Source organism: Salvelinus alpinus, chromosome 8, assembly GCF_045679555.1.
Source record: "Salvelinus alpinus chromosome 8, SLU_Salpinus.1, whole genome shotgun sequence".
In the NCBI taxonomy this organism is placed as follows: domain Eukaryota; kingdom Metazoa; phylum Chordata; class Actinopteri; order Salmoniformes; family Salmonidae; genus Salvelinus; species Salvelinus alpinus.
In genome coordinates this window covers 41,668,467-41,695,538 of record NC_092093.1, presented here as the reverse complement: position 1 = coordinate 41,695,538, position 27,072 = coordinate 41,668,467, and the positions used below count along the sequence as shown (strand labels likewise).

General features: G+C 43.3%; 1 protein-coding gene across 6 annotated transcripts; it reads right to left on the bottom strand.

The window, feature by feature from the left end:
- LOC139583147 (serine/threonine-protein phosphatase 4 regulatory subunit 3-like) lies at positions 1-27,072 on the bottom strand. Of its 6 annotated transcripts, XM_071413940.1 has the most exons (16): positions 26,040-27,072; positions 25,206-25,261; positions 24,898-24,996; positions 23,946-24,566; positions 19,742-19,819; positions 16,214-16,330; positions 15,836-15,952; positions 7,939-8,070; positions 7,425-7,527; positions 6,875-7,033; positions 6,376-6,545; positions 6,055-6,197; positions 5,427-5,641; positions 4,978-5,150; positions 4,705-4,738; positions 1-1,193 (listed from the first exon to the last, which is right to left on the bottom strand). In XM_071413940.1, exons 1-16 carry the CDS (start codon positions 26,188-26,190, stop codon positions 1,168-1,170), a joined length of 2,394 nt encoding a protein of 797 aa, XP_071270041.1. In that variant the 5' UTR covers positions 26,191-27,072; the 3' UTR covers positions 1-1,167. The 6 variants fall into 6 exon arrangements, with proteins under 6 accessions (XP_071270041.1, XP_071270036.1, XP_071270039.1 ...); XM_071413935.1 differs by lacking the exon at positions 4,705-4,738; XM_071413938.1 differs by lacking the exon at positions 4,705-4,738 and having other exon boundaries at positions 6,100-6,197.

Genomic DNA, 27,072 nt, shown 5'->3' with positions numbered 1-27,072 from the left:
TACAGCAAGATCATTTTTAATGGTCCCAAATATTTCTGAACAACAACGTTAAAGAAAACAAAAAAAAAATGTGAAGATACGATAAAAATTGATCACATCTAGAATTCCACTCAATCTTTAATCAAGACAGGATTACAAATTATTTTCCCAAAAAATCTGCAGTTTCAAAAGGGCAAAAAAAAGGGGTAAAACTAGCTCGACCTACAGGTCTTTAAAAACCTGTTCAGGTGAGACTGAAAAGTTCCTGAACATGTAAAGGCAGGTCTCTTTGTTGTCATTTACAAAAACAGAAGAGCGAGAGTGATTAAAAAGGGGGAAAAAATTAACAGCTGGCTTTTCTCTATTGAGAGGAAGAACTTCCGCTGAGCGACGACAACAGCACTGATGACATCATCATCAAAATGAAAAACAACGACAGCGATTTCGCCCCGTCGGTCTGCAGTCTCCCGTCTGGTCCTAGAAACTAGCATCTTTTTTTTTTTAACAACATAAAAACAAACAAAAAAATGAGAATAGGGGGGGGGTGGAGTGGAGGGAGAAGAGAGAAATTAACAGAAGTGGGTGGAGAAGTCAGTGTAGGGGGTGAGTGGTTCTGCATCTGATTGGTCAGCCCCATTGGGGGAGGGGGTCGCTGTGATGTCCTTCCCTGAGTGGGGGGGTTTGGGGTGGGGCAGTGGGTCATGGTCCGAGCACGCAAGCTCTTTGGGGTTTAAGTCTGTGTGTGTGGATGAATGTGTGTATTTATGTGGTCATTTCCCGCTGTATTTTAGCTTTGTTGGATTACAAATCGTCAGTCTGCCCCTTTTATCTGACGCCATTATCGGTAATAGTCTTCTCTCTCCGCCTTTCTCTTTTCAGTTCGTTCGCTCCTAGCTCTGCGGCCTCCCGATTGGCACTTGTATATTGGGATTAGTTCGAGGAGCCGCGTTCCCATCCATAGTCCGCTCCTTAACAGAAGCACCCATGGAAAACCAAACGGGGGTTCATTTATTTGTTTTTAACAGTTTGAGCAGATTTTGTTCCATCCTGTGTTGAGTCTATCGTGGGATCGGTGGAAAGTAGTCATTAACAATTGATTTTTATTAGGAGCTAAGCTTGGACTTCTTGGACAAGGGCGGAGTCTCTTCTTTACTCTCGCCACCCACATCCTCTTCGTCTTCTTCGTCGTCATCGGGGTAGTCCACCAGCCCCACCTGAGAAAGAGCGAGAGAGAGAGAGAGCGAAAGTGGGGGCGGGGTCATTCATGTATTCAGATCTGATCTTGATTATATTTCTTACAGAAAACAACTACTTAACTCTTTACCATAACAGAGCTCTAAAACGTAAGGCCTGGAAGCTACTGTCTTGGGGCCCCCAAACTGATATCTGATTCCCATCAGAATCAGCCCCTTAAGAGGACTTCAATGACTTTTCAGCCATTGAAATCCTTGAGTGAAAACCTATACACACACACACACACAGGTTCAAAAGTTTGGGTTTGGGTTCAAAAGTTTTTTTTTGCTCTTTCAAAAACAAGGACATTTCTAAGTGACCCGAAACTTTGTACGGTAGTGTATGTGTAAACACACACATACCCCCACACACACACATACATATGGATATATAACTCCTCAAAAAAAGAAACGTCCTCTCACTGTCAACTGCATTTATTTTCAGCAAACTTAACATGTGTAAATATTTGTATGAACATAACAAGATTCAACAACTGGAGACATAAACTGAACAAGTTCCACAGACATGTGACTAACAGAAATGGAATAATGTGTCCCTAAACAAATGGGGGGTCAAAATCAAAAGTAACAGTCAGTATCTGGTGTGGCCACCAGCTGTATTAAGTACTGCTGTGCATCTCCTCCTCGTGGACTGCATAAGATAAGCCAGTTCTTGCTGTGAGATGTTACCCCACTCTTCCACAAAGGCACCTGCAAGTTCCCGGACATTTCTGGGGGGAATTGTCCTAGCCATCCCCCTCCGATCCAACAGGTCCCAGACGTGCTCAATGGGATTGAGATCCGGGCTCTTTGCTGGCCATGGCAGAACACTGACATTCCATTGCAGAAAATCACGCACAGAACGAGCAGTATGGCTGGTGGCATTGTCATGCTAGAGGATCATGTTAGGATGAGCCTGCAGGAAGGGTACCACATGAGGGAGGATGTCTTACCTGTAACGCAAGGCGTTAAAATTGCCTGCAATGACAACAAGCTCAGTCCGATGATGCTGTGACACACCGCCCCCAGACCATGACGGACCCTCCACCTCCAAATCGATCCCGCTCTAGAGTACAGGCCTCGGTGTAACGTTCATTCCTTCGACGATAAACGCATATCCGACCATCACCCCTGGTGAGACAAATCCGCGACTCGTCAGTGGAGAGCACTTTTTGCCAGTCCTGTCTGGTCCAGCGATGGTGGGTTTGTACCCATAGGCGACGTTGTTGCCGGTGATGTCTGGTGAGGACCTGCCTTACAACAGGCCTACAAACCCTCAGTCCAGCCTCTCAGCCTATTGCGGACAGTCTGAGCACTGATGGAGGGATCGTGCGTTCCTGGTGTAACTCTGGCAGTTGTTGCCATCCTGTACCTGTCCCGCGGGTGTGATGTTCGGATGTACCGATCCTGTGCAGGTGTTGTTACACAGGGTCTGCCACTGCGAGGACGATCATCTGTCCGTCCTGTCTCCCTGTAGCGCTGTCTTAGGCGTCTCAGTACAGACATCGCAATTTATTGCCCTGGCCACATCTGCAGTCCTTATGCTTCCTTGCAGCATGCCCAAGGCACGTTCACGCAGATGAGCAGGGACTCTGGGCATCTTTCTTTTGGTGTTTTTCAGAGTCAGTAGAAAGGCCTCTTTAGTGTCCTACATTTCATAACTGTGACCTTAATTGCCTACCGTCTGTAAGCTGTTAGTGTCTTAACGACCGTTCCACAGGTGCATGTTCATTAATTGTTTGTGGTTCATTGAACAAGCATGGGAAACAGTGTTTAAACTCTTTACAATGAAGATCTGTGAAGTTATTTGCAATTTTTACGAAATATTTTTGATTGACAGGGTCCTGAAAAAGGTACGTTTCTTTTTTTGCTGAGTTTAAATATAAACACACACACACACACAGTATATACACATAGGGCCTTCAGAAAGTATTCATAACCATTGACTTATTCCCCCAAAAATTGTGTTACAGCCTGAATTCAAAATGTTAAAGTCTTAGCATTGAATTTCAAGCTGATTTAAGTCAAAACTGTAACTAGCCCACTAAGGAACATTCAATGTCATCTTGGTAAGCAAATCCAGTGTATATTTGGCTTTGTGTTTTAGGTTATTGTCCTTCTGAAAGGTGAATTTGTCTTCCAGTGTCTGTTGGAAAGCAGACTGAACCAGGTTTTCCTCTATGATTTTGCCTGTGCTTACCTATTCCGTTAATTTTTATCCCAAAAACTCCCTAGTCCTTGCCGATGACAAGCATACACATAACATGAAGACAACACTACGCTTGACAATATGAAGAGTGGTACTCAGTAATGTGTTGTTTGATTTGCCCCAAACATAACACTTTGTATTCAGTGTTATGTTTTTTGCAGTTTTACTTTAGGTCCTTATTGTTAACTTCTTATGGCTGCAGGGGCAGTATTGAGTAGCTTGGATGAAAGGTGCCCAGAGTAAACGGCCTGCTCCTCATTCCCAGTTACTAATATATGCATAGTATTATTAGTATTGGATAGAAAACACCCTGAAGTTTCTAAAACTGCTTGAATTATGTCTGTGAGTATAACAGAACTCATATGGCAGGCAAAAACCTGAGGAAATTCTGAGGCTGGTAGTTTCAACCAAGATCTCATTGAAATCACAGCGAGATATGAATGAGTATTCACTTCCTATGGCTTCCACTAGATGTCAACAGACTGTAGAACTTTGTCTGATGACTCTAATGTGAAGGGGGGCCGAAAAAGACAGGAATGAGTCACCACTGCCATGAGGCGAACATTCTTTGACCACGCGCGTTCACGTGAGAGGCAGCTCCGTTCCATCGCTCATCTGAAGTCAATGTAATTCTCCGGTTGGAACGTTATTCAAGATATATGTTAACAGGATACACGTTTTGAAATATTTTTCTTCTTTTCACTCTGTCATTTAGGTAAGTATTGTGGAGTAACTACAATGTTGATCCATTCTCAGCTCTCTCCTATCACAGACATTAAACTCTAACTGTTTAAAAGGATCTCAAGTATGATCAATGGAAACAGGATTCACCTGAGCTCAATTTTAAGGGTCTGAATAATTATGTAAATAAAAAAAAATTTACGCAAAACTGTTTTTGCTTTGTCATTATGGGGTATTGTGTGTAAATTGATGATACATTTGTTTTGATCCATTTTAGAATAAGGCTGTACGTAACAAAATGTTTAAAAAGTCAAGGGGTCTGAATACTTTCCGAATGCACCGTCCACATACATGTGGACATCCCTTCAAATTAGCGGATTCGGCCATTTCAGCCACAACTGTTGCTGACAGGTGTATAAAATCGAGCACACCGCCATGCAATCTCCATAGACAAACACTGGCAGTAGAATTGTTACGTAACACAATGTCACAGATGTCTCAAGTTCAGAGGGAGCGTGCGATTGGGGTAAATTGACTTCTACTGGTTTTTCATTTGCAAATGTTAAAAGTTAATGGTTGTTAGCAGTGGTTCGGTAAACAAACCCAAAGTGTGGATTGCAGTCTGTCCTTCTCCGGACTGATTTCAAGGTAAGGAAACAAAATATGTAAATTTTATAGTTTGGGTAAACGATCCCTGTGTTTTTGTAAGACCTAAACTCCGACCCCCAAACAATCATCCCATTCTTAGGCACAGAATGAAGAAAACAGACAAACGTGAACTGTCCAATAACTAATTTACATTTGAAATGTTCTCCGTTGTGCCCTAATGAACACAACCCAGGTCCCCGTGGAGACTAGTCGGGTGCTACTACCCACCTTTGTGGTGACTGTGGCTGCTGTCGGGGGCGAGCCCTTGGCCCCTGACCCAGGCGAGCCGGGGCGCAGCGATGCGGGCGGGCTGGACAGGCTGGTCTTGGTGGTGGAGCCGGAGAAGGAGAGTTTGAAGCTACTGGACTTGCCCAGGACTTCCTTGTCATCAGAGTCTTTCACTGTGGGACAGAAAGACAGAGATCCAGACAGTTGTGGACTGTCAGTTTTACTTTTTTCTAAAGACGCAAGACAACTTGTTTTTTTCTCTGTACAGAGTATATCAGCAACCTTCAAATGCACTTCACTTCATTTCCACAGAGCACCGAAAAAGTACAAAAAGCATAAATTCCAAACCAAAACAAGTGCATCTAAACTCCCCTTAAAAAACAGCACTTCAACATATGTATTTGACCCAGTTCTGTCAGTAATTCATGCATTCTTTCCCTGCGACCTACATTTCTTCCTTTCCATGAACTTGCTGATGGGGTCCATGAGGTCTTCATTCTCGGCGGTGCCACCGCTCGCTTTGGTTATCTTGTTATCCGAGGGGGGCACCACCGCCTCGCAGTCCTCAAGCTCTTCCTCGTCCGCGTTGAACCACATCTCCTCATCGTCGTCCAGCATTCGCGCATCACGCCGGAACCGGTGGTTCCTCAGGATCGACCGCATGCTGTGTGAGGAGAGTTGGCAAACAGTTCAACTTGAGCATGACTGTAAAGTTGAGTTACAGACAAATAAGTGATAGCAAATTGATAAACTCATGGATTCCAAATGTAAAAAAAATAGACAATCATGCATAAAGCCAATCAGCTTGAGTCGAGCCAAAAGAAGACCGCATGACTAGCAAATTGGATTCCTTTAAAACCAAAGACAACAACCCACTCATCCTGTAGCTAACGGCAGCCATTCCAGACCTACAGCTAGAATGCCCACTACCAACCCCAAACATCACTAGCAGAATATGTATTTCATCTATCCATCCAACCCTCCCACCACCCTTCCCCCTCAGTCTTAGTGGCATTTCTCATCCCAGAGGTGCAATGGACACGTGACAATAAACAAACACAAAAACAATATATGAACCTGTCCAGTTTGGGGTTGTCCTGCCTCTCCCTCTGCTGTTCATACCGCAGCTTCAGCCCTTTGAAGGTTTGCACGTAGTCCACATCCTCCAGGGCCTTCCAGTAGTTCTCCACTATGTGGGCCGTCAGGGACTTCACATCCTCCTGGGGAGAACGGTAGTGTATAGAGGAGGAAAGGGAAGAGAGAGAGAGAGAGAGAGGAAGACCATACCATTCTTGCTCAGCTTTTCTTCTGTCTAAGCAGGTGTGATATTGTCAAAAAGTGTACAATAAAAGTTCAAACACAAAACACAGGAGACATTGGAAGCGAAGAAATGCTCACCACGCGGACATATTCAAACATCTCGATGATGGCGGAATTCATGAGGTTGTAGCGGGCGCCGTTGCTGAGGAAGGCCTTGACCACCGGCTCAAACAGGAAGTTCTTCATGATGTAGCGGTTGTAGAACTCGTCCTTCAGCCCGATGATCCGCCGCATGAAGCGCAGTGCGCCTGGGAGGAGAGTTTCACACACACATTCAACTTTTGCGCGCAATCAAGTTGATACAGAAACAATGTTCCCGACCAACGCGTACAATGTGCAGACATTACAGTTCTCCCCTGAGTGTCAGCACAGAGACACTCAGCAAGTGTGTGTGTGATATTCGAATAGTGCGTTGGGGGAATCAGAGAGAAAAGGACAGATGGTGTTTTAAAGGTCTTGAGTGTGGTGGTGATGCAGAAAGATACAACACAGGCTTGGTGAGGATATAGTGACAATGTGGGCCCGGGTTATTGGCGAGCTGAACGTTATGTTGTGTGTGTATATATAGAGTACTCACAGAGGGCCAGGAAGGCGTGCTGTGAGGCAGTGAGCACCAGCACCCTACGGAGGATGTCCTTGTTGATGATGTAGTTCTTGATGTGGTAGGTGTGGTGCTCTACGCAGAACGTCAGCAGCTCCAGGATCAGCGCCAGCAGCTGAGACGTCTGGAAGTCATCTGGAGGGGATACAGGGAGGGGATTAACGGTGTGTGTGTTCATAACAATCATGAAGCACTCACACAGACATACAGTGGCTCATATGGTGTGTGTGTGTGTGTGTGTGTGTGTGTGTGTGTGTGTGTGTGTGTGTGTATACTTGTGTAAGAGGTCATTCATTCACTCAGAGCACTGACCTACAGTGGCTCATCTCAGGTGTGCGTGCATGCGCGTAGGTGTGACAGAATGCTAAATTGTCCCTGGTCGCATCAGATACTTTGTATACAACTTTAAGTGAGTGTGTCAGTCATCCTGACAATAACAGGGCACTCACACACACACATATCTTATACTGTATTTCTGGTTTATTTGGAAGCAGGTAAAACACACACAGGGGACCGATGAACACACCTCTACTGGGTTTGTCATCCGTGGTGTTGGCCAGTAGAGGAGCAGAGAGGACGTGCATGCAGTGCTTGTAGAAGAAGCTCAGGAACTCTGTCTTCTCCGTTTTCTGCAGGAGGAGAGTCAAACCATGAGCTGCAAACACTCCAAGTGAAAAGAGTTTCACCAAAACACACATGACCTTATGGAAGTGCCTAGGGAGTAACTCGGGTTTGGTTTACACTCTACCAAGTGATCTCCTTAGTTGCAAATGATGGCATGCAGCAAAATCTCTGTGCGAAGCCCTAGGTGTGGTGCCGAGTGAAGTCACAAAACGGTTACGGAGCCTCTAGGAAGAATGCCTGGTGGGATTTAAATCCTGCCCAAGGACTAGGAGCTAAGGGACAATTCGAATTCCAGCCACTCTCTCAGGGGGGGTGAGAGGGCAGTGTTAGACTTACATTGGCCATGACCAGCATGTTATCAGGGTGAAAGGGGTAAAGGAAAAGGTCAGAGGTAAGAAGCCAACCGCTCTACTCACATTGGCGGTGGCCATCATGTTTTCAGGATCCACCAGGGTGCGTAGCAGACCCATCAGCTGCACGGCGCCGCCCAGCTCCGGGTCCGAGTCACAGATCATGTGCTCGATGATCAGGTTGATCAGCAGGATGTCCTGGGAGAGACACGAAGGGACCGTTGGTGGGGGAAATGTAAAACGGACTGAAGATCAGAGTATAGAAGAAAATTCACCACTAGCATTCAAAACACATAGGCGACTTGTAGGAAGACACCCCGGACGGCATGAAAACTTGTGGACTACCCTTTGTTGCTTGGTAGTTTGCCTGGCTGGCTGGTTTGAAAAGCATGCTATGTCCAGAATTCCAAACTGAATAAATATGGTACTTTAAACCTCAAAACTTCTTAGCTAGACTCTAGGTGAAGACTGTTCATGAGGGCTAACATCTGTGTGAGACATCAAAGGTAAAAATACAAAATTGCCATCATTGTCTGATTAAAAACAATAACATCCGACATGAAAGCAGATATAATTAAATGAATTAATCCCCATCAAACGTACATGCGGAACAAACCTCTAGAATGGTATGGCTCCCAAAGTTAATACTTATTTTCAGTAGTACCAATTACCCCACCGAAAACATTCTTTAAAAAAATACTCTGCCATAAGAGACTTCATAAAACTCAGAATAAATAGGAAAGTTTTACATGTCCCTAAATCTGAGGGTGATTTTAACCTTTATAGATTTAGAATTCTATAAACTCACCACCCAAGGCTTTTACTTGCATCATATTGTTAAATGCACGAAAGAGGAACAATGGGTACATATTGAATATGTGCATGCTCATCCCCAGAATCTTTTCACGTGTTTGTTTTGAAAGGATGGAGCTAAGAACACGAACAACTTTATAGTTTAGAAAATTAAATGGATTCTACAAGAACTAAATATCACTCCCTAAAAATACACCCCTTCGTTACTATATCTGGATAGATTTTCAGAATTCACAGACAAATTGGCCCACATGGAAACCTGAAGGCATAGAAACCGTAAACGAACCGGTAATAGGCAATACAATTATTTCCATGACAGAATTCAAATGCAAATTTTGGACTGACCAATGTAGACTTTTTCCAAATATATGCAACTTAAGTTTTATACTGTTTCACGAAATTTCGACCTGAAAGCTTTTGGACAGAGCAATGTCGAGGGAATCCTATTTGAGCCAGTCCAAAAGTTGAGGGCAGAGTTAGAACGCTGGCTGTCAGAAATTTTACAATGCAAGTGTACTTTTAATCCATCTGTCTGCAATCGTCCAAGACATGGCATATGGAGGTGTGGTGAGATACCCAATGGGTTGGACAATATTCTTTTCGTCACTTATATTGAAGAAGCCATAACATAAATACTGGAAGTCAATTGATCCAACGTTAAGAGAATGAAAGAATCAAATGTTTTATAATTTAAATATTTTGTAAAAAAAAAAAAAAATGTCTAGACAAACATAACAATTAGATTCATGTATGTAAACATTAAGTCGTTTGTGTTTGTCTATGTATTATTTTTGTTTGTTGTCCCTCAAAAAAGCTAAATAAACAATGACATCTGGTTTCGTTGTGGCATGATGAGTTGCCTCCAGGTCATCTTTATTGCAGTCGAGCTGTTGATGGGCTATAGAAATGAAATGCACAGTTGCAAAACAGTGGAACTGGAACGCATCCACTCAATGTGTCAACACGTTTTTTTTCTGGATCAAAACGGGCTTAGGTGGTGGGCGTGGCAGGGGGCCTGGGAAGGCCGAGGCTGAATGTTAGAGCCCCCTCATCTTGCCGGTGTAGAGAAATGTTTGAATTTTTTACAGCCAACTCCCTGCAAGTCTAAGCATTTTGCATTGGCTAATGCGATGTTCTTTTGCTAAAAACAAATACTGCTAAATTCATTGTTTTTAGAATTTTCAATTCTCTGTCTAGCTTTTATTTTTGGTGATTGTTAGCAGGGTTTCAGACTACGTCCAAAACACTCGCATTTACGACCCTTTGACAAGGCAGAGCAACACCAGCTTTTATTGGTCGCTAAGATGCCAATTTTTTTTTAGCTGTCACAAATTTTTTGTTCACATTTTATTATCATTATCTAAAACAACAATGGGTATGCAAACCATGTATTCAAAAAGTTCTGTATGAAGTCTTGCGGGAATCTACGCTATGCGCAATGCAGTATTCATGATCTGATTGAACAAAACATAACGACAAAGACAAAAACCTTCCCAAGTAAATGACTGCACAGTAGGCCTAACTGGCGGAATGTTATCATGATGTGTCAATTGCGGGGCACGTGTTTTGCAAACTCTGCAATCACATGAAGCCTACACTGTACAACACAAAACCACTGCTAGCTAAACAACGGTATCTTGCTAAGTGAACTACACCCTCCCCCAAACACTTTTTTAAATTTAATTTCTTTATTGTTCCCAGACCTTAAAAGTATTCTCCTCATGTGGTTTAAGCAGTGCTGTGGACTTAGAACATCCAATTTGGGGGGTTTACCTTGAAAGAAATGTGATTGTGAGTTAAAACCCGAAACAAATAAGTAAACTCAGAAACCGGGAAAACTGAATTTACCAGAAGATAAAAACTGATTTTATAGGGCACTACAACTGTAGACTATAAAATTGCTAACAATAACACCCCTTTCTGAGTGTGCAAAGGTTTTATTTTTCCCCTTCAAACTGAACAAAACTATGAACGAAACATGTAAAGTGTTGGTCCCATGTTTCATGAGCTGAAATAAAAGATCCCAGAAATGTTCCATTCACATAAGAAGCTTATTTCGCTCAAATGTCTAGCACACATTTGCTAACATCCCTGTTAGTGAGCATTTCTCCTTTGCCAAGATAATCCATTCACCTGACAGGTGTGGCATATCAATTAGTTGATTAAACTGCATGATCATTACTCAGGTGCACCTTGTGCTGGGAACAATAAAAGGCCACTCTAAAATGTGCAGTTTTGTCAGACAACACAATGCCACAGATGTTTTGAAAGAACGTGCAATTGGCATACTGACTGCAGGAATGTCCCCCAGAGCTGTTGCCAGATAATTGAATGTTCATTTTCTCTACCATAAGCCATCTCCAATGTCATTTTATAGAATTTGGCAGTACATCCAACCGGTCTCACAACCGCAGACCATCTGTATGGCGTTGTGTGGGCGTTCGGTTTGCTTAAATCAATGTTGTGAACAGAGTGCCCAATAGTGGCAGTGGGGTTATGGTATGGGCAGACATAAGCTGCAGACAACAAAGCTACACAATTCCTGGAAGCTGAAAAATGTCCCAATATTTCCATGGCCTGCATACTAACACGGTGTCACCCATTGAGCACGTTTGGGATGCTCTGGATCGACGTGTACGACAGCGTGTTCCAGTTGCCGCCAAGATCCATAATTTTGCCCAGTCATTGAAGAGGAGTGGGACACCATTCCACAGCCACAATCAACAGCCTGATCATATATATGCGAAGGAGAGGTGTAGCGCTATGAGGCAAATCGTGGTCACACCAGCTACTGACTGTTTTTCTGATCCACGCCCCTAACTTAAGGTATCTGTGACCAACAGATGCATATCAGTATTCCCAGTCATATGAAATCCATTTAATTTATTTCAATTGACTGATTTCCTTATATGAACTGTAACTTAATAAAATCGTTAAGTTTTGCATGGTGTGTTTATATTTTTGTTGATAGTCAAGTGAACATGATAGTCAAGTGAAAATGTAATTATTTGGGTATGGAGGGTAGGTCATTATAGACTATTGGCTACTTGTGCAGCCAGTAAATTAAAGATAACATTTAAATTATGCATGCATCATCCACTATCCCAGACCAGTAGAGGGCCATTTAACCCCCTGGAGTGAGGTGAACTGATTTTCTACTAGTGCATTATCCCGCTTATACCACAGCTACCGTGTCAAAGTAATTAACTCACAATCGTTTTGAAATGTAGAAACAAATGTATTGAGACAACCAATCAACATTGGGGGGGAAATAGTACCTGCTCCCATATGAACTGGACCACTTCCATGAAGTAAAAGTGTATGGTGTGCACACTATGGTATGTGCATTTATATTGGTTTGAGTGCATATTCTACACATCCATTTCTTGTTAGCACGGTTGTTCAGAATTAATGTACCCCCACGTGACAAGTATTGACAAAATCAGAATGTGGTATTTGCCCTAGGCGGTGGGTCATTTCAGTGCTGTGGTAAAATGGTTTAGGTGTTTTAGTATATGTTCTAATGTTGCCCAGTTCAGCACTGTTCTAATGTTTTTCTATGTGTTGTTTCTGTGTGTTCTGTTTTAAGCACATGTTAGTGATGTACTTTTGAAGCACTGCAAAATTAAAATTGATTTACCTTGAATCCATGATTGCGCCAATATTATCTCATTTATTTTCTACATTAAAATGTCATGTTTTTAACCGTACCTCAGTCTCAGTACACTTATTATCATTATCGAATTCATCCTCATTTCCAAAACCTAGGTATCATTACAGCAACAGGTGTTCATTTAATGTTTATTTAATGAATGGAAAAATATTAGTAGTTTGCTTTAAAATACATGAGCAGAATCTATACGTTACCTTCTTTCAGGTTTGCCACATCATTTTGAAAATGTGTCAGGTTTCAATGAAATATCTAAAATATTAGGTTGTAGATTGCGGAAGGTGTTGCGGTAATGAGAGAAATCAGTTAAAATAATATAAAAATGTTGTTTTTTTTAAATTGTGTGTGAAAATGTATTAGCTTTCCTAATGGCCTTGACGTTTTCAGACCGTTGCGGTAAGGACTTGTTTTGGAAAATATGTTCAAAAAAAGGTGTTAATTTAAAAACATTTACTGACAATTTAACGCTCAAACACTGCAGACCTGGTTATTGATGCAAGTCTTTTTAAAGATTTCCTGTTTGAAATCTTTGAAACCAAGATTTCGTGAGAATCACCCAGGTACATTATGGGACACAGGTCAGGTCATTATCCACTGGTGCGACCAAATCATGTGATGATGCCATCAGTTCAGAAAGTTTGTCTAGAACAATGGTTAGTTCTCATAAAATATTATATGATTTATATATACACAGTACCAGTCAAAAGTGGACACACCTAGTCATTCAAAAAGGTTTTTATATTGTAGACTAATAGTGAAGACATCAAAACTATGAAATAAGATATGGAATTATGTAGTAACCAAAGAAGTGTTAAACAAATCAAAACATATTTTAGATTCTTCAAAGTAGCCACCCTTTGCCTTGATGACAGCTTTGCACATTCTTGGCATTCTCTCAACCATCTTCATGAGGAATGCTTGAAGGAGTTCCCACATATTCTGAGCACTTGTTGGCTGCTGTTCCTTCACTCTGCGGTTCAAATCATCCCAAACCATCTCAATTTGGTTGAGGTCAGATGATAGCGGAGGCCAGGTCATCTGATGCAGCACTCCATCACTCTCCTTGGTCAAATAACCCTTACAGTCTGGAGGTGTGCTTTGGGTCATTGTCCTGATGAATAACAAATGATAGTTCCACTAAGCGCAAACCAGATGGGATGGTGTAGCATTCTGCATTGATGTGGTAGCCATGCTGGTTAAGTATGCCTTGAATAAATCACTGACAGTGTCACCAGCAAAGCACCCTCACACCACCTCCATGCTTCACTGTGGGAACTACACATGCGGAGATCATCCGTTCACCTACTCTGCGTCTCACAAAGACACAGCGGTTGGAACCAAAAATCAAAAATTTGGACTCATCAGACCAAAAAGACAGATTTCCACCCGTCTAATGTCCATTGCTCGTGTTTCTTGGCCCAAGCAAGTTTCTTATTATTATTTGTGTCCTTTAGTAGTGGTTTCTTTGTAGCAATTCGACCATGAAGGCTTGATTCACGTAGTCTCCTCTGAACAGTTGATATTGAGATATGTGGGCGGCAGGTAGCCTAGTGGTTAGAGCGTTGGGCCAGTAACCGAAAAGTTGATGGATCGAATCCACGAGCTGACAAGGTAAAAATCTGTTGTTCTGCCCCTGAACAAGGCAGTTAACCCGCTGTTCCCCGGTAGGCTGTCATTGTAAATAAGAATGTGTTCTTAACTGACTTGACTAGTTAAATAAAAGGTTAAATTTAAAGAAAAAAATGTAATAAGCAATCAGCAATCTGATGTGCAGTTAACTAATGAACTTATCCTCTGCAACAGAGGTAACTCTAGGTATTCCTTTCCTGTGGCGGTCCTCATGAGAGCCAGCTTCGTCATAGCACTTGATGGTTTTGCGATTTGCGACTGCGCTTGAAACTTTCAGGATTGACTGTCCTTCATGTCTTAAAGCAAAGTTTCGCTTTGCTTATTTGAGCTGTTCTTGCCATAATATGGACTTGGGTCTTTTACCAAATAGGGCTATCTTCTGTATACCATGTCGAAACACAACTGATTGGCTCAAACGATTAAGAAAATAAATTCCACTAAATATACTTTTAACAAGGCACACTTGTTAACTGAAATGCTAAGATGGCCCTCCCAAAGATTTCAATGGCAGAAAGGTCCTTTCGTGTTTATAAAATTAAAAAAAGGAGTGCAAGAAGTTCTCTTTTCTCAGATGGTCATGTGATTGTTCTGTCAATAACTCAGAGCCACACTGTTCTAAAACCAGGTAGGGTTGTCAGATTGCGATACTCAAAAAGGTTTCTTGGCAAAGAAACAACATTTCAGAGGAATACAATCCTAATGTTGAAAATAAGACGCCTTACGTCGTCACCCAGAATCACATTTGTTTATTTTCCAAGCTAGGTACATTACATTTGACATCAAGCAGTTATTTTTTTGAAAGGACCAAAGCGTTTAGTCTGCTTTGTGTTTTCCTATGGAAAATTCAAGTATTGTGGCACCTACATTAAGCCCCGTCACTCTCCGCTCCTCAGGCTTGGCGACATACAGTCAGACTGCAACGCCTCCAAGGGCAGAAGCAAGATGTTCTATAGAAACTGCTTAAATTACCATACGGTAGGACCTCATTCACTTTGGGAATGGAGGTAGATCCCCGATCAGAACACTGAAATATTTAACTTAAAAATTCACTTACCTTTATAATACATAATGATTGCATGTTTACATACATTTTAATTTAGGCCTAGTTGAATACTGTAAATGTCTGATGTGCTTTAGCACACACAAGCAGCATTTACATTCAGGGCCTAAAATGTACTTTTTGTTTCACTAGCCACTGTGGCAGGTAGATTATAAAATCTACCAGACACTCAGATTTTTTTGCCAGCCAAAATGTTAAAATATCTCACTATAATTAAACCAACAAAACTGATGAGCATGCTCTGTAATGTATCTAAAACAATAACATGCATTTCTAGTAATAAGTAAATGTGCTATATTATGTAATTAAATTTTTTGTTTCTTTGAACCAAAATATCAAAGACGAGACAAAAATGTTCACCTTCCCCTTTAAGTGAGCGAGGTTACCATGGTAAAAGACCCGTTTGTGCCTGTGAGATTGCAGTGTGAGATGGGATAGGCTATATAGGATTCGTAGTTCTTTGACGGAGATTCATTTACCAGCTATGAAACAAAAAACTGCACTCATCATCAAAACACTTTGAAAACAGCTCCTGTAGCATATATTTTATGATGTGATCATACTTGACTGTGAAATGCTCACACTGTGTTGCTCTGATTACCAGCCAATGTAGCTGGTGAAAAAGACATCTTACCGGCCAAAATATGTCTGTCTTTAGCCTACAGAAGTCCGTTTGTTTTGTTGCATTTAATATATGTCCCATGTCCATAGTCTAAAACTAGGATTCCAATCTCTGTTGTGCTACTGCCTATGGGAGGGACGCAGCAGGTATAGGTGAGAGCTGTACTCACGTCGTCGTTCTGCTGGGACTCCTGCATGATAAACTCTCGTACCATAGAGGGGTTGCACTCCACCAGGTAGGAGAAGATGTCGGTGGCCGCGCCGCGCACCTGCACATCATCCATCCCCTGATGGCACACACACACACACACACCAGTCACAGAAGAGAACGGAATCGAATACAAAGAATAACATCGTAAAAGACAGCTAAGAAATACAAAGCAGTGAGTTTGAGTACAATATTCCATCCATGTAGATCTTAAATAACTGTGTAGGTAATTGGTAGAAGCAATAAGGTCCACCTTGCCCTCAAATAGGCTAGGTGGAATTTACACACGTGCCTAGGGGTTATGAGGTAGGGGCTAGGGCTTGTGTGTGTGGGCACTCACCAGTATAACCTCGAGTGCAGGGAGAATTCCCATGTTTGACAGAGTCTTGAAGAAGGTGTCTCTGTTTTGAGGTTGTAACGTTTGTGAGAAGGCGCAGAACTCCTTTAGGAAGTTCACCTGCGGGGGAAACAATGCTTTGTGTTAGTCATTGGCTAACTAACTGGGCGCCCGAGTGGCGCAGCGGTCTACGGCACTGCATCTCGGTGCTAGAGACGTCACTACAGACACCCTAGTTCCAATCCAGGCTGTATCACAACCGGCCGTGATTGGGAGTCCCAAAGGGCGGTGCACAATTGGCCCAGCGTCGTCCGGGTTTGGCCGTTGTAAATAAGAATTCCTTATCCGACTTTCCGTAGTTATATAAAGGTTACATAAAATGGGACAATCCTAAGTAAGACTTTTTGGCATCCTCCTCAATTACTTCATTTGCATGTGTCATTTGCTATGTGCATTTTTTTTTATTGTCTAATGCAGTGTCTCCAAGCCCAGTTTTGTTTTCGCACTAACACAGCTGATTAAACTTAAGCAGGGGTGTCACTCGTTCCACGGACGTCCGAGTCTGCTGCTTTTTGTTATTGCCGTTCAATTCGTGTCCAATTAGGACCTAGACAGCCAGGTGACGGGAGTTCCTAACAAAATCAATCACCTTTAAACTATTGATCAAGTACAAGGGAAAACCTGCCAACACTCCACGGAACGCGTTTGACACCCCTTAACTAAAGGCTTAATGACGAGTTGACCATTTGAACCAAGTGTGCGCGCGCAAAGGGAAAAACAAAACATGTGCTGCAACCCCTTTGGATTCCCAGGACCAGGAAGCGTAAGGACGTGCAACTCTCCTTTCGTGAACGATTCGATACGCATCTAGATACATGGGCTCCGGTGCAGGAACGATACGTTTCACTTTGAAACGATTCGGTTCGATTAGGGGAACCAATTGATGATATTCTGCATGAACCCATTATTTTTTCCATTTGAAATTAATATCCGCCGCTGATGGGAGCTTAGCAGCTGGATCTGTCTGAGATTACTTCTCTAATGCCGCGTGTACACTACCCCCACTTTCAAAATCCTAACATTGCTGAGCCTCTCACATTAAATGACAGTCACTCCTGTACTTTTTTTGTCTTGTGAACGTAGTGGTGCACACACTATCCCCTCTGGGACAGACGGGGTGTCACTCACACACGACAAGATTCTTCACTTAGTCGTGAGGATTCTCCATACCACCACACTGTCTCACGAACACAATGACATGTGATTAGATTTTAAGCTACGTTAACAACGAGCGGTGGCTCAAAGCAGCCTCATAAAAGTTCTCAGTCAGAGATTCACGGTTGACACAGAGTTGAAGTTTGTAGGCAACATTTTGAATTGAATAACACTGCAAATTTGACACTTTGGTTAAAGGCAAGTACAAACGCCAGTGGTGGAAAGAAAAGGTAAAAGTAAAGATACCTTAATAGAAAATGACTCAAATAAAAGTCACATAGTAAAATTTTACTTGATTAAAAGTATTTGGTTTAAAATATACTTAAGTATCAAAAGTAAATGTAATTGCTAAAATATACTTAAGTATTACGTATAAATAATTAAAAAATCCTTATATTAAGAAAACAAGACAATTGTGTCTTCTAGTTTTATTAAATTTACAAATAGCCAGGGGCACACTCCAGTATTCAGTAATAATTTACAAACAAAGCATGTGTGTTTAGTGAGTCCCCCAGATCAGAGGCAGTAGGGATGACTAGGGAATGTTCTGTTGATAAGTGTGACTTTTACCATTTTCCTGTCCTGCTAAGCATTAAAAATGTAACAAGTACTTTTGGGTGTCAGGGAAAATGTATGTAGTAAAAAGTACAATATTTTTTTAAAGAATGTAGTGAAGTAAAAGTAGTCCAAAATATAAATAGTAAAGTACAGATACCCAAAAAATCTACTTTAGTACTTTAAAGTATTTTTTACTTAAGTACTTTACATTACTGACAAAGGCATACTTGGTGTCCTGCTTGAGTCTACACATTCTGGGTGAAGCGAAACATCTCCTCACTGGCTTCTTCTCTGGCGAGCTCTCAGTGGCCATTGCTGATCACCATTGTCAAAAATTTGAAGTGCGAGGTGCGCAACCCAAGAGCATTGCATATTTTGTGCCAATAAAATGTATTCATAAAGCCCTTCTTACATCAGCTGATATCTCAAAGTGCTGTAGAGAAACCCAGCCTAAAACCCCAAACAGCAAGCAATGTAGGTGTAGAAGCACGGTTTGAAAACATCGGGACGTCTGGGACTGCTCGAAGACAGGATTGGTAGTCCTCAGATTGCGTCTCTGACCTGATCACATTAAACAAGTGTCAGTGACGGCCACGCGTCTCAAGTTGGCAACAACATGTGGAATTTGTCTCCGAACTCAAAAACGTGTCTGGGACAGCTATATTGGGGACAAAAGTGTGTAGTGTACTTTCGGCTTAAGCTGCGTGGCCCTCAGTATGTGTGTGTGTAGGCACCTGAGCTGAGCCATAGGGCAGGCTGAGCATCTACCACCCCACTATCAGATATGGGGTGGGGGCAATTCAGGCTTTTGTCCCCCCATAGTCTTTTTCTGAAATCACCATCACCCACTGATTAACTTGACATTTCTACAGATGAAACATTTTGAGAGCTAGTACTACATCCATATTTATCTTCAGAAATGTAACCAATTAATAAAATGCAACTTTGGATTTTACCCTGTCTTTTATCCCACTCTGACCAATGAATGTGACCATGCACAGCTCACAAAAATGATTGATGGCCTTTATGAAATTATACTGTTCGGGTAAAAAAGGACCAAATGCACTGTGTAAAGCAAAACTACATCTTATGGTGAACCTGAACAATCTAAACACAATCTTAATGATTGAAAACACCAATCAGCAGTTGGATGTGAGATGTGTCCACTCCGGTAGGCTACACAACCCTGGTAAAAAAAATATTTTCTACAGCGCATTTGGTAAAGGTAACAACGACTCGGCAAATTACGTTGGTTGTCACTCAAAGGATTAAACCCATGATTTGACAATGCAAAAGCCATTTCACAAGCATCAATTCTGAAGGTGCCCCGCAGATGTACAAATAGCCTAGAACAGGGATAGGCCTACCTCTCGTTGGGGTGAGCAGCTGTCTCGCGCACCGTGCAGTGTGCGCATTCTTAACGTTTGAATGGGTTGTTTTCTGACCGATGCATGCTTTACATTTGGATGGGATTGGGCTCCAGCATAACGATGCACTTGCATCTTAAACATTGGAACTGAGGACCGACGAGGACCGAGTGAATCGTTACATCCCTAGAAACATAGGTCTAACAAACACTTCTAGGCCTTAGGAAACCTTGCAGTATTTTGTATTATTTCTTACCATTGTTAGCCCAGAAAATCTGAAGTGTTATTACATACAGCCGGGAAGAAAGACTACAGTGTGTAAGGAAGGTGGTGATATTTGTCAGGTATATAAAATAAACATTTGTGCCTGCGCTGCTGTCAGGTGGCGTACCAGTTCGTGTCTCTTGTCATCATCGGTAGCCTCATCCGTGAGCTGTGCAAAGAGGTCTGTCAGGAACTTCTCGTCGTCCTGAGCGAGGGAGGGGAGAAAAAAAAGAAAAGAGAACATGAAAGATGGACACTGATATACTGCCGATTTTTTTGTTTTGACTCCCAAATGGCTATGGTTGGAAACGGGTAAGCTGATCCTAGAGCTGTGCCTATGAAGGCAACTTCTAGCTGTCGCTTGCATCACTGCACTATAGTGTTTCATTTCAGACATTTTGGCAGTTGGTCTAATGATGGGCATGGTGGGACAGCTAAACGACTCCCTGGGGTTGTTTCAGTAGGCACAAAACAGGAGAAAACATTTTGAAAAACAGGAGGTACTATCTGTCCTTGTCCAATACGAACACTCATGAATTTTCAGTTGAAAACATTTTTGTTTTTTCTGCCTTCTGAACACAACCCTGACTTGCAGGTGACAGACTGGCCAGGTTAGAGCCATGAGAGGACATTCAAAACAGAAGCCTCTAGATAAAAGGACCTTTGAGAAGTCCTTATGACAGTTGTACCATGTTTCGTTTCAGTCAGACCTTCACATAGAGTGTGTAGCTGTATCGTGTTAACCAGAGTCTTGTTGTTTAGGGCACAGCAGATTTTTATTTTATGTTTTGTGACAGAAAATTTAAAAAAAAAAATTTTTTTTTTTTTTAATTGGACATGCCCAGCTGCGGCCTTCCTGCTTCAGTCCGTTTTCTTTCATTTGGTGCCTGATGAGCATGAGCTATAGACGGATTGGCTGACAACGTCACAAAAATTATGTGAGCACATCCATGGGGTCGGAAGTCGTGCTTTGTTATGATTCTGAATTGTCAAGATGGCTAGCCAAATTGACAAGCTGCTGCCATGTGGGGAATCGTAGGTGGCTCGTTTCAGCTAGTTTTATCTTGTTCTTGCTTTGAGGTGTTGACTGATTTTCTGTCAACGTTAATATGGCAACAACAAAAAATGCTACCTACCTAACCAACAACTGAGACAAGTACACATTGTGGAAATGTATACTGAACCAAAAAAATAAACAATATGCAACAATTTCAACATTTTTACTGAGTTACAGTTCATATGGAAAATCCGTCAATTTAGATTAATTCATTAGGCTCTAATCTATGGATTTCACATGACTGGGAATACAGATATGCATCTGTTGGTCACAGATACCCAGCGGTAGATAAAGTACCCACTTAACATACTTCAGTATTTTTACACCACTGCAGATACCTTTAATTTTTTTTTACCTAAATAGGGTCGTGGATCACAAAACCAGTCAGTATCTGGTGTGACCACCATTTGCCTCATGCAGCACGATCTCCTTCACATAGAGTTGATCACGCTGTTGATTGTGGCCTGTGAAATGTTGTCCCACTCCTCTTCAATGGCTGTGCAAAGTTGCTGATACTGGCAGGAACTGGAATACATGTCGATCCAGAGCATCCCAAACATGCTCAATAGGTGACCTGTCTGACTATGACAAAAGAACTGGGACATTTTCCGCTTCCAGGAATTGTGTACAGATCCTTGCGACATGGGGTTGTGCATTATCATGCTGAAACATGAGGTGATGGAGGCAGATGAATGGCACGACAATGGGCCTCAGGATCTCGTCACGGTATCTCTGTGCATTCAAATTGCCATTGATAAAATGCAATTGTGTTCATTGTCCGTAACTTATGCCTGCCCATACCATAACCCCACCGCCACCATGGGGCACTCTGTTCACAACGTTGACATCAGCAAACAGCTCACTCACACAACGCAATACACATGGTCTGCGGCTGTGAGGCCGGTTGGACATACTGCCAAATTCTCTGAAACAACGTTGGGGGTGGCTTATGGTAGAGAAATGAACATTCAATTCTCTTGCAACAGCTCTGGCTGATATTCCGGCAGTCAGCATGCCAATTGCACCCTCCCTCAACTTGAGACATCTGTTGCATTGTGTGACAAATCTGCACATTAAAAGTGGCCTTATTGTCCCCAGCACAAGGTGCACCTGTGTAATGATCATGCTGTTTAATCAGCTTGTTGATATGCCACACCTGTCAAGTGTATGTATTATCTAGGCAAAGGAGAAATGCTCACTAACAGGGATGTAAACAAAAGTTGCACAGAAAATGAGAGAAAAGCAATTTGTGCATATGGAACATTTCTAGGATCACTGTTGACAACATGTAAACCAATCTAAACCAACCCAGTCAGTTTTACCCCATTGTTGCGCACACATCAATTTTGTTGCGAAACAACCAACCTGTCTAGGTATCCATCACACAACGTAACCTTCTTACGTTATGAATGACCTTCTTGATCCAAATCAGTCAGGTTTCAAGACTAGTCATTCAACTGAGACTGCTCTTCTCTGTGTCACGGAGGCGCTCCGCACTGCTAAAGCTAACTCTCTCTCCTCTGCTCTCATCCTTCTAGACCTATCGGCTGCCTTTGATACTGTGAACCATCAGATCCTCCTCTCCACCCTCTCCGAGCTGGGCATCTCCGGCGCGGCCCACATTTGGATTGCGTCCTACCTGACAGGTCGCTCCTACCAGGTGGCGTGGCGAGAATCTGTCTCCGCACCACGTGCTCTCACCACTGGTGTCCCCCAGGGCTCTGTTCTAGGCCCTCTCCTATTCTCGCTATACACCAAGTCACTTGGCTCTGTCATATCCTCACATGGTCTCTCCTATCATTGCTATGCAGACGACACACAATTAATCTTCTCCTTTCCCCCCTCTGATAACCAGGTGGTGAATCGCATCTCTGCATGTCTGGCAGACATATCAGTGTGGATGACGGATCACCACCTCAAGCTGAACCTCGGCAAGACGGAGCTGCTCTTCCTCCCGGGGAAGGACTGCCCGTTCCATGATCTCGCCATCACGGTTGACAACTCCATTGTGTCCTCCTCCCAGAGTGCTAAGAACCTTGGCGTGATCCTGGACAACACCCTGTCGTTCTCAACTAACATCAAGGCGGTGACCCGTTCCTGTAGGTTCATGCTCTACAACATTCGCAGAGTACGACCCTGCCTCACGCAGGAAGCGGCGCAGGTCCTAATCCAGGCACTTGTCATCTCCCGTCTGGATTACTGCAACTCGCTGTTGGCTGGGCTCCCTGCCTGTGCCATTAAACCCCTACAACTCATCCAGAACGCCGCAGCCCGTCTGGTGTTCAACTTTCCCAAGTTCTCTCACGTCACCCCGCTCCTCCGCTCTCTCCACTGGCTTCCAGTTGAAGCTCGCATCCGCTACAAGACCATGGTGCTTGCCTACGGAGCTGTGAGGGGAACGGCACCTCAGTACCTTCAGGCTCTGATCAGGCCCTACACCCAAACAAGGGCACTGCGTTCATCCACCTCTGGCCTGCTCGCCTCCCTACCTCTGAGGAAGTACAGTTCCCGCTCAGCCCAGTCAAAATGCACCAATTTGAATGCACCAATTTGTAAGTCGCTCTGGATAAGAGCGTCTGCTAAATGACTTAAATGTAAATGTAATGTAAATGTAACCAAAGATTTTTTATAAGTAAGCCAAGTTAGACCACGTCTGTTGTTTCCAATGGGAGCAAATTAATCAGTGGGAAGAACAAGCAAGGTGGTGGGCAGAGCCAAGATCCTATTGGTGCATTCTTGCATGTATTTGTATATTTCCGTTAGGGAACGCCTACTCTGAAGTGTGCAAGTGCAACAACTCAATTGGCCCTTGCACTCCTAAACAATGCACTTTTTTTTGTTGCTTTAAAAGTCTACAAAACTTACTCCACTCTGTTCATAACTAACTAATTTTAGTTTTGGGAACACAAAACTGTATTGAGAAAATGAGCAGTGGGACAAAATAAATCTTCTCCCACTTCCGGCCACTTGGCTTCCTCTAATCACCATATCTGGTGGTGAGTGGAAACGCCAACCCGATGCTTCAGATTTATACATCCGGTGAAACATCTGGCTCATTGTGCCATCTGTGGCTTAACTCACTTACCAAACACTCTTGCGTTTCCATAGAGATGGCCGTGCACAAACACTTTTGGAAAGAAACAGCGCCCCTTGTGTACACTAACGGTAAATCCCGTATATCCCAGTATGGTAACGGAACAGTATTAAAATCTGGATACCTCCCAACCTTACTTGCATGTGTATTCTACTATGCTCCCAACGCCCCCGACCTCACCTGCAGCATACCCACAATCTCCACCTTGTTGAAGAAGATGAACGAGTGCAACGTGGAGAGCATGTTCTCCTCGAACACCGACGGCGTGGGCAGCACCATGTCCTGGATGTACTGCACGCGGTACGTCTGGTGGATCTTGGCCCGCAGCTCGGGGTCACCGATAGGGATGACCTCCTTGAAGCGCGCCGTCTTGGTGAGGAAGTCGCGGTGGCGCCGCGGCAACCCGCCCAGCGCAGGGTCATGCTCCAGGCAGCCAATCACATCCATGATGCACTCCTCAGAGAACATGACCTCGAAGAGGGCCGTGCGGTTCAGCAAGAAGATGCCCTTGACGATCTCGTAGAGGTGGTGGAGGCCGTCGGCGTTCTCCAGGTCCTCGCACTGGCGGAAGAGCTCCAGGAGCTTGCGGATGTAGCCCTCGTTCTCCACAGCCAGGGCTAGTTTCTCGCGGCGTAAGGGGGAGGGGAGGGATGAGGCCACGAGCTCGGCGAGCTCCTCAAGGTGGCCCAGCTCGCAGGGAGGGAGTTCGAGGCCAGGGGAGGACATGTCGTCAAAGCGCTCCTCCTCCGACTCGTCCACCAGCTCTTGTGTGATGTCCACTGACGGGTCCTTGCCCTGGACCTGTTGGAGATGGGATGGAGACAGAAGACAAAAATCACATGCACAAACCAATGAGTTATAACAAAACATGAGGGACAGAACAGAGAGACACAAGTCAAAACACAATGCATGAAGAAATGAGTTAAACAAGAACAAGCATGATCCTACTTTTAAACCATACTTTGATTTTCAAAATCAGAGTATCTGTTGTCACTTTGTCAAGTGAGTGCTAACCTATTTTCCTTCATTATTAGGGGATTTGGGGCTTCTAGCCACAAAACAGAGTTGAGCATGATTCACCTTCAACTTATACATACACTGAACTTACACACAGGAATATAAGGTTACCAACCTGACAGATTTTCTCCCAGATCTCATCGCAGCCGGCCTTCTCCTGGAAGCTAAGGGCCAGGTCATAGTTCTCAGCCTCCGACCACACTATCAACGTGTCCTGAAGGGAAAAGAGAAGGGGGGGGGGGGAACGCTAGCAACGTGTTCATTAGGGCATGCGGTGTCTGAAAACACAAACAGGTGTTTCTTATGTGACCAGTTCCAGGGATTTCCTCCCAGTTTCTTCCATTTGGTGCCTAATGACCATGGCCCAGGTCATAGACCACATTATGCTAGTATTCAAGTGTCTTCATCAAGCAAGTGACTGACCTGTTGTTTCTGGTAGGCTGTGTTTGGGTTGATTTTCGACTCGAGCAGTAGGGAACCTGAGGGATGAGAAAAAAAAACACAGTACGTTATTACACTAACAACAAACGTGCAGTTTTGCAGAATGCACAAAGACTTCGAAAGGGGAGGCAGGTTACTACTACAACATGACAGTAGAGGTGCTAAATTGGGAGTTGTGTATCTCAAAACCCTCTTTGGGAGGATGTGGGGACAGTGTGGTTATCTAATGCCACATTCAAAACAACTGGGACCTCGGAAATCTCAGACTCCTGTGCGTTCAAAACAATTGGGAACTCTGAGAAAAATGTAGTTCCCGTTGTGAAAACATTATTTGAATGGTCATCCAACTTGGAATCCCAACTCGGGAACTCAGGCCTTTTTCTAGAGCACTATTTTTTAGAGTTCAGTTGTTTTGAACAAGGCATAAGTGCAAGGCGATGACAAGACTTCTTGGACTGAGAAAGTTTACAACAGCGTGATGGCTCAATACAACTGGAGGAAAGAGATGGGGGGACATTCCGTGATCCAGTCTAGCTATGTGTTTTCGTCTTTCAGTGCACATTATGGGGATTCAGGGTTAGTCCCTTGTTTATGATGCCATGGGCTTAATGGACCACCCACTCACTAGATAGCAAGGCTCATTTTTTGACAGTCTAAATGAGAGTACACAAAAACTATCATAATAGTTCAGACAAACGATATAGTTTGTTTACTGCTAACTAGTTAGGTGTTATCAACAACATGATTCATGAAATGATTAGAACAAAGAGTTTAAACCAATGGTTGTGAGTATTAGAGTAGTAACAATACTTATACCTGACTCACCATCGCTCTCCGCTCGCACCAGCAGAGACATGCCTTTCAGCCTCTCCACATAACCGGAGGAGACGTGTCCCGTACCGCGGTCATCCCATTGTCTGTCCTCGTTGAGAGTATAAACTTTGACTCGGCGGCGGGTATCCGTCATCTTGGCAGGTGGTCGTGACCGCTTTCCCCCGCCGATGTATTTACCTTGCGCCGCAACTCTACCGACTGCCTTGTATGAGGATAACTAGATCCACTTTCGCTTTCAAGCAGTAGCTAGATTACTTAGGTTTGGCTGTTTGCTAATTGTAACTTCCTACAGATAACTAACCTTAGCTGGCTTCCGCAAAACATGTCTTGCGCAGACTAGAAATGCACGACGCATGATCAACTCGCGCTGTTTAACATAACTTACTTGCTAGTTAGGTACGCATTCTCCTCCAGAAACAGTACAATCAGACTAACTAATAAGTATGACGAGTATGTTTCAATGGTAAACATTCAGCTAAGATCACCTGGCTATATCCTCAGACTTCAGCTACAGTGAGATGATTGTTGTATGCTAGCTACTGTAACTACCGTAGTGGGCTAGATAGCTGCCTAGCAAGTTAGCTAGTCAGCTAACTGCCGATCTACATTAAACATCTTATGAAAACAGTAAATTGTTAAATAGCAACAAATACTATGCACCTGTTATATTATTGCCCGTGTACAACCAGTGTTGTCCAATGTAGCCCCCGACGTTTCGGATCAGCTAGCTAGGTGTCTCTTGATAATACCGTTAGCTGCTAACGTTAGCTATTTCTTTCCCAAGTGTTCCGCCATGTTCTGGCTCTGGGCCGCCGAGAGACCAGTCTCTCCTTACGAGGTATTCTTGCACTCCAAAATTAGGCAGATCAACCAGCTGTAATCGTATAACTCCATCAATGTTATGTTTCACATACTAACGTTATTTAACATTAATTTCCATCATATTGCATAGATAATTGCCAACTACCCCCCCTGTGTGCGTTCAGCCATCTTGGGTCCCTTCAGAAAGTACGGG

Bases quoted from the DNA above. Each gene is read 5' to 3' on its own strand.
- LOC139583147 (XM_071413935.1), bottom strand. From the start codon at position 26,190: ATGACGGATACCCGCCGCCGAGTCAAAGTTTATACTCTCAACGAGGAC. The intron at 19,820-23,945 runs GTGAGGTCGGGG...TCCCTCGCTCAG, and splicing joins AGATTGTGGGTATGCTGCAG to GACGACGAGAAGTTCCTGAC. The intron at 1,194-4,977 runs GTGGGTAGTAGC...GCTCTTTCTCAG, and splicing joins CAGCCACAGTCACCACAAAG to GTGGGGCTGGTGGACTACCC.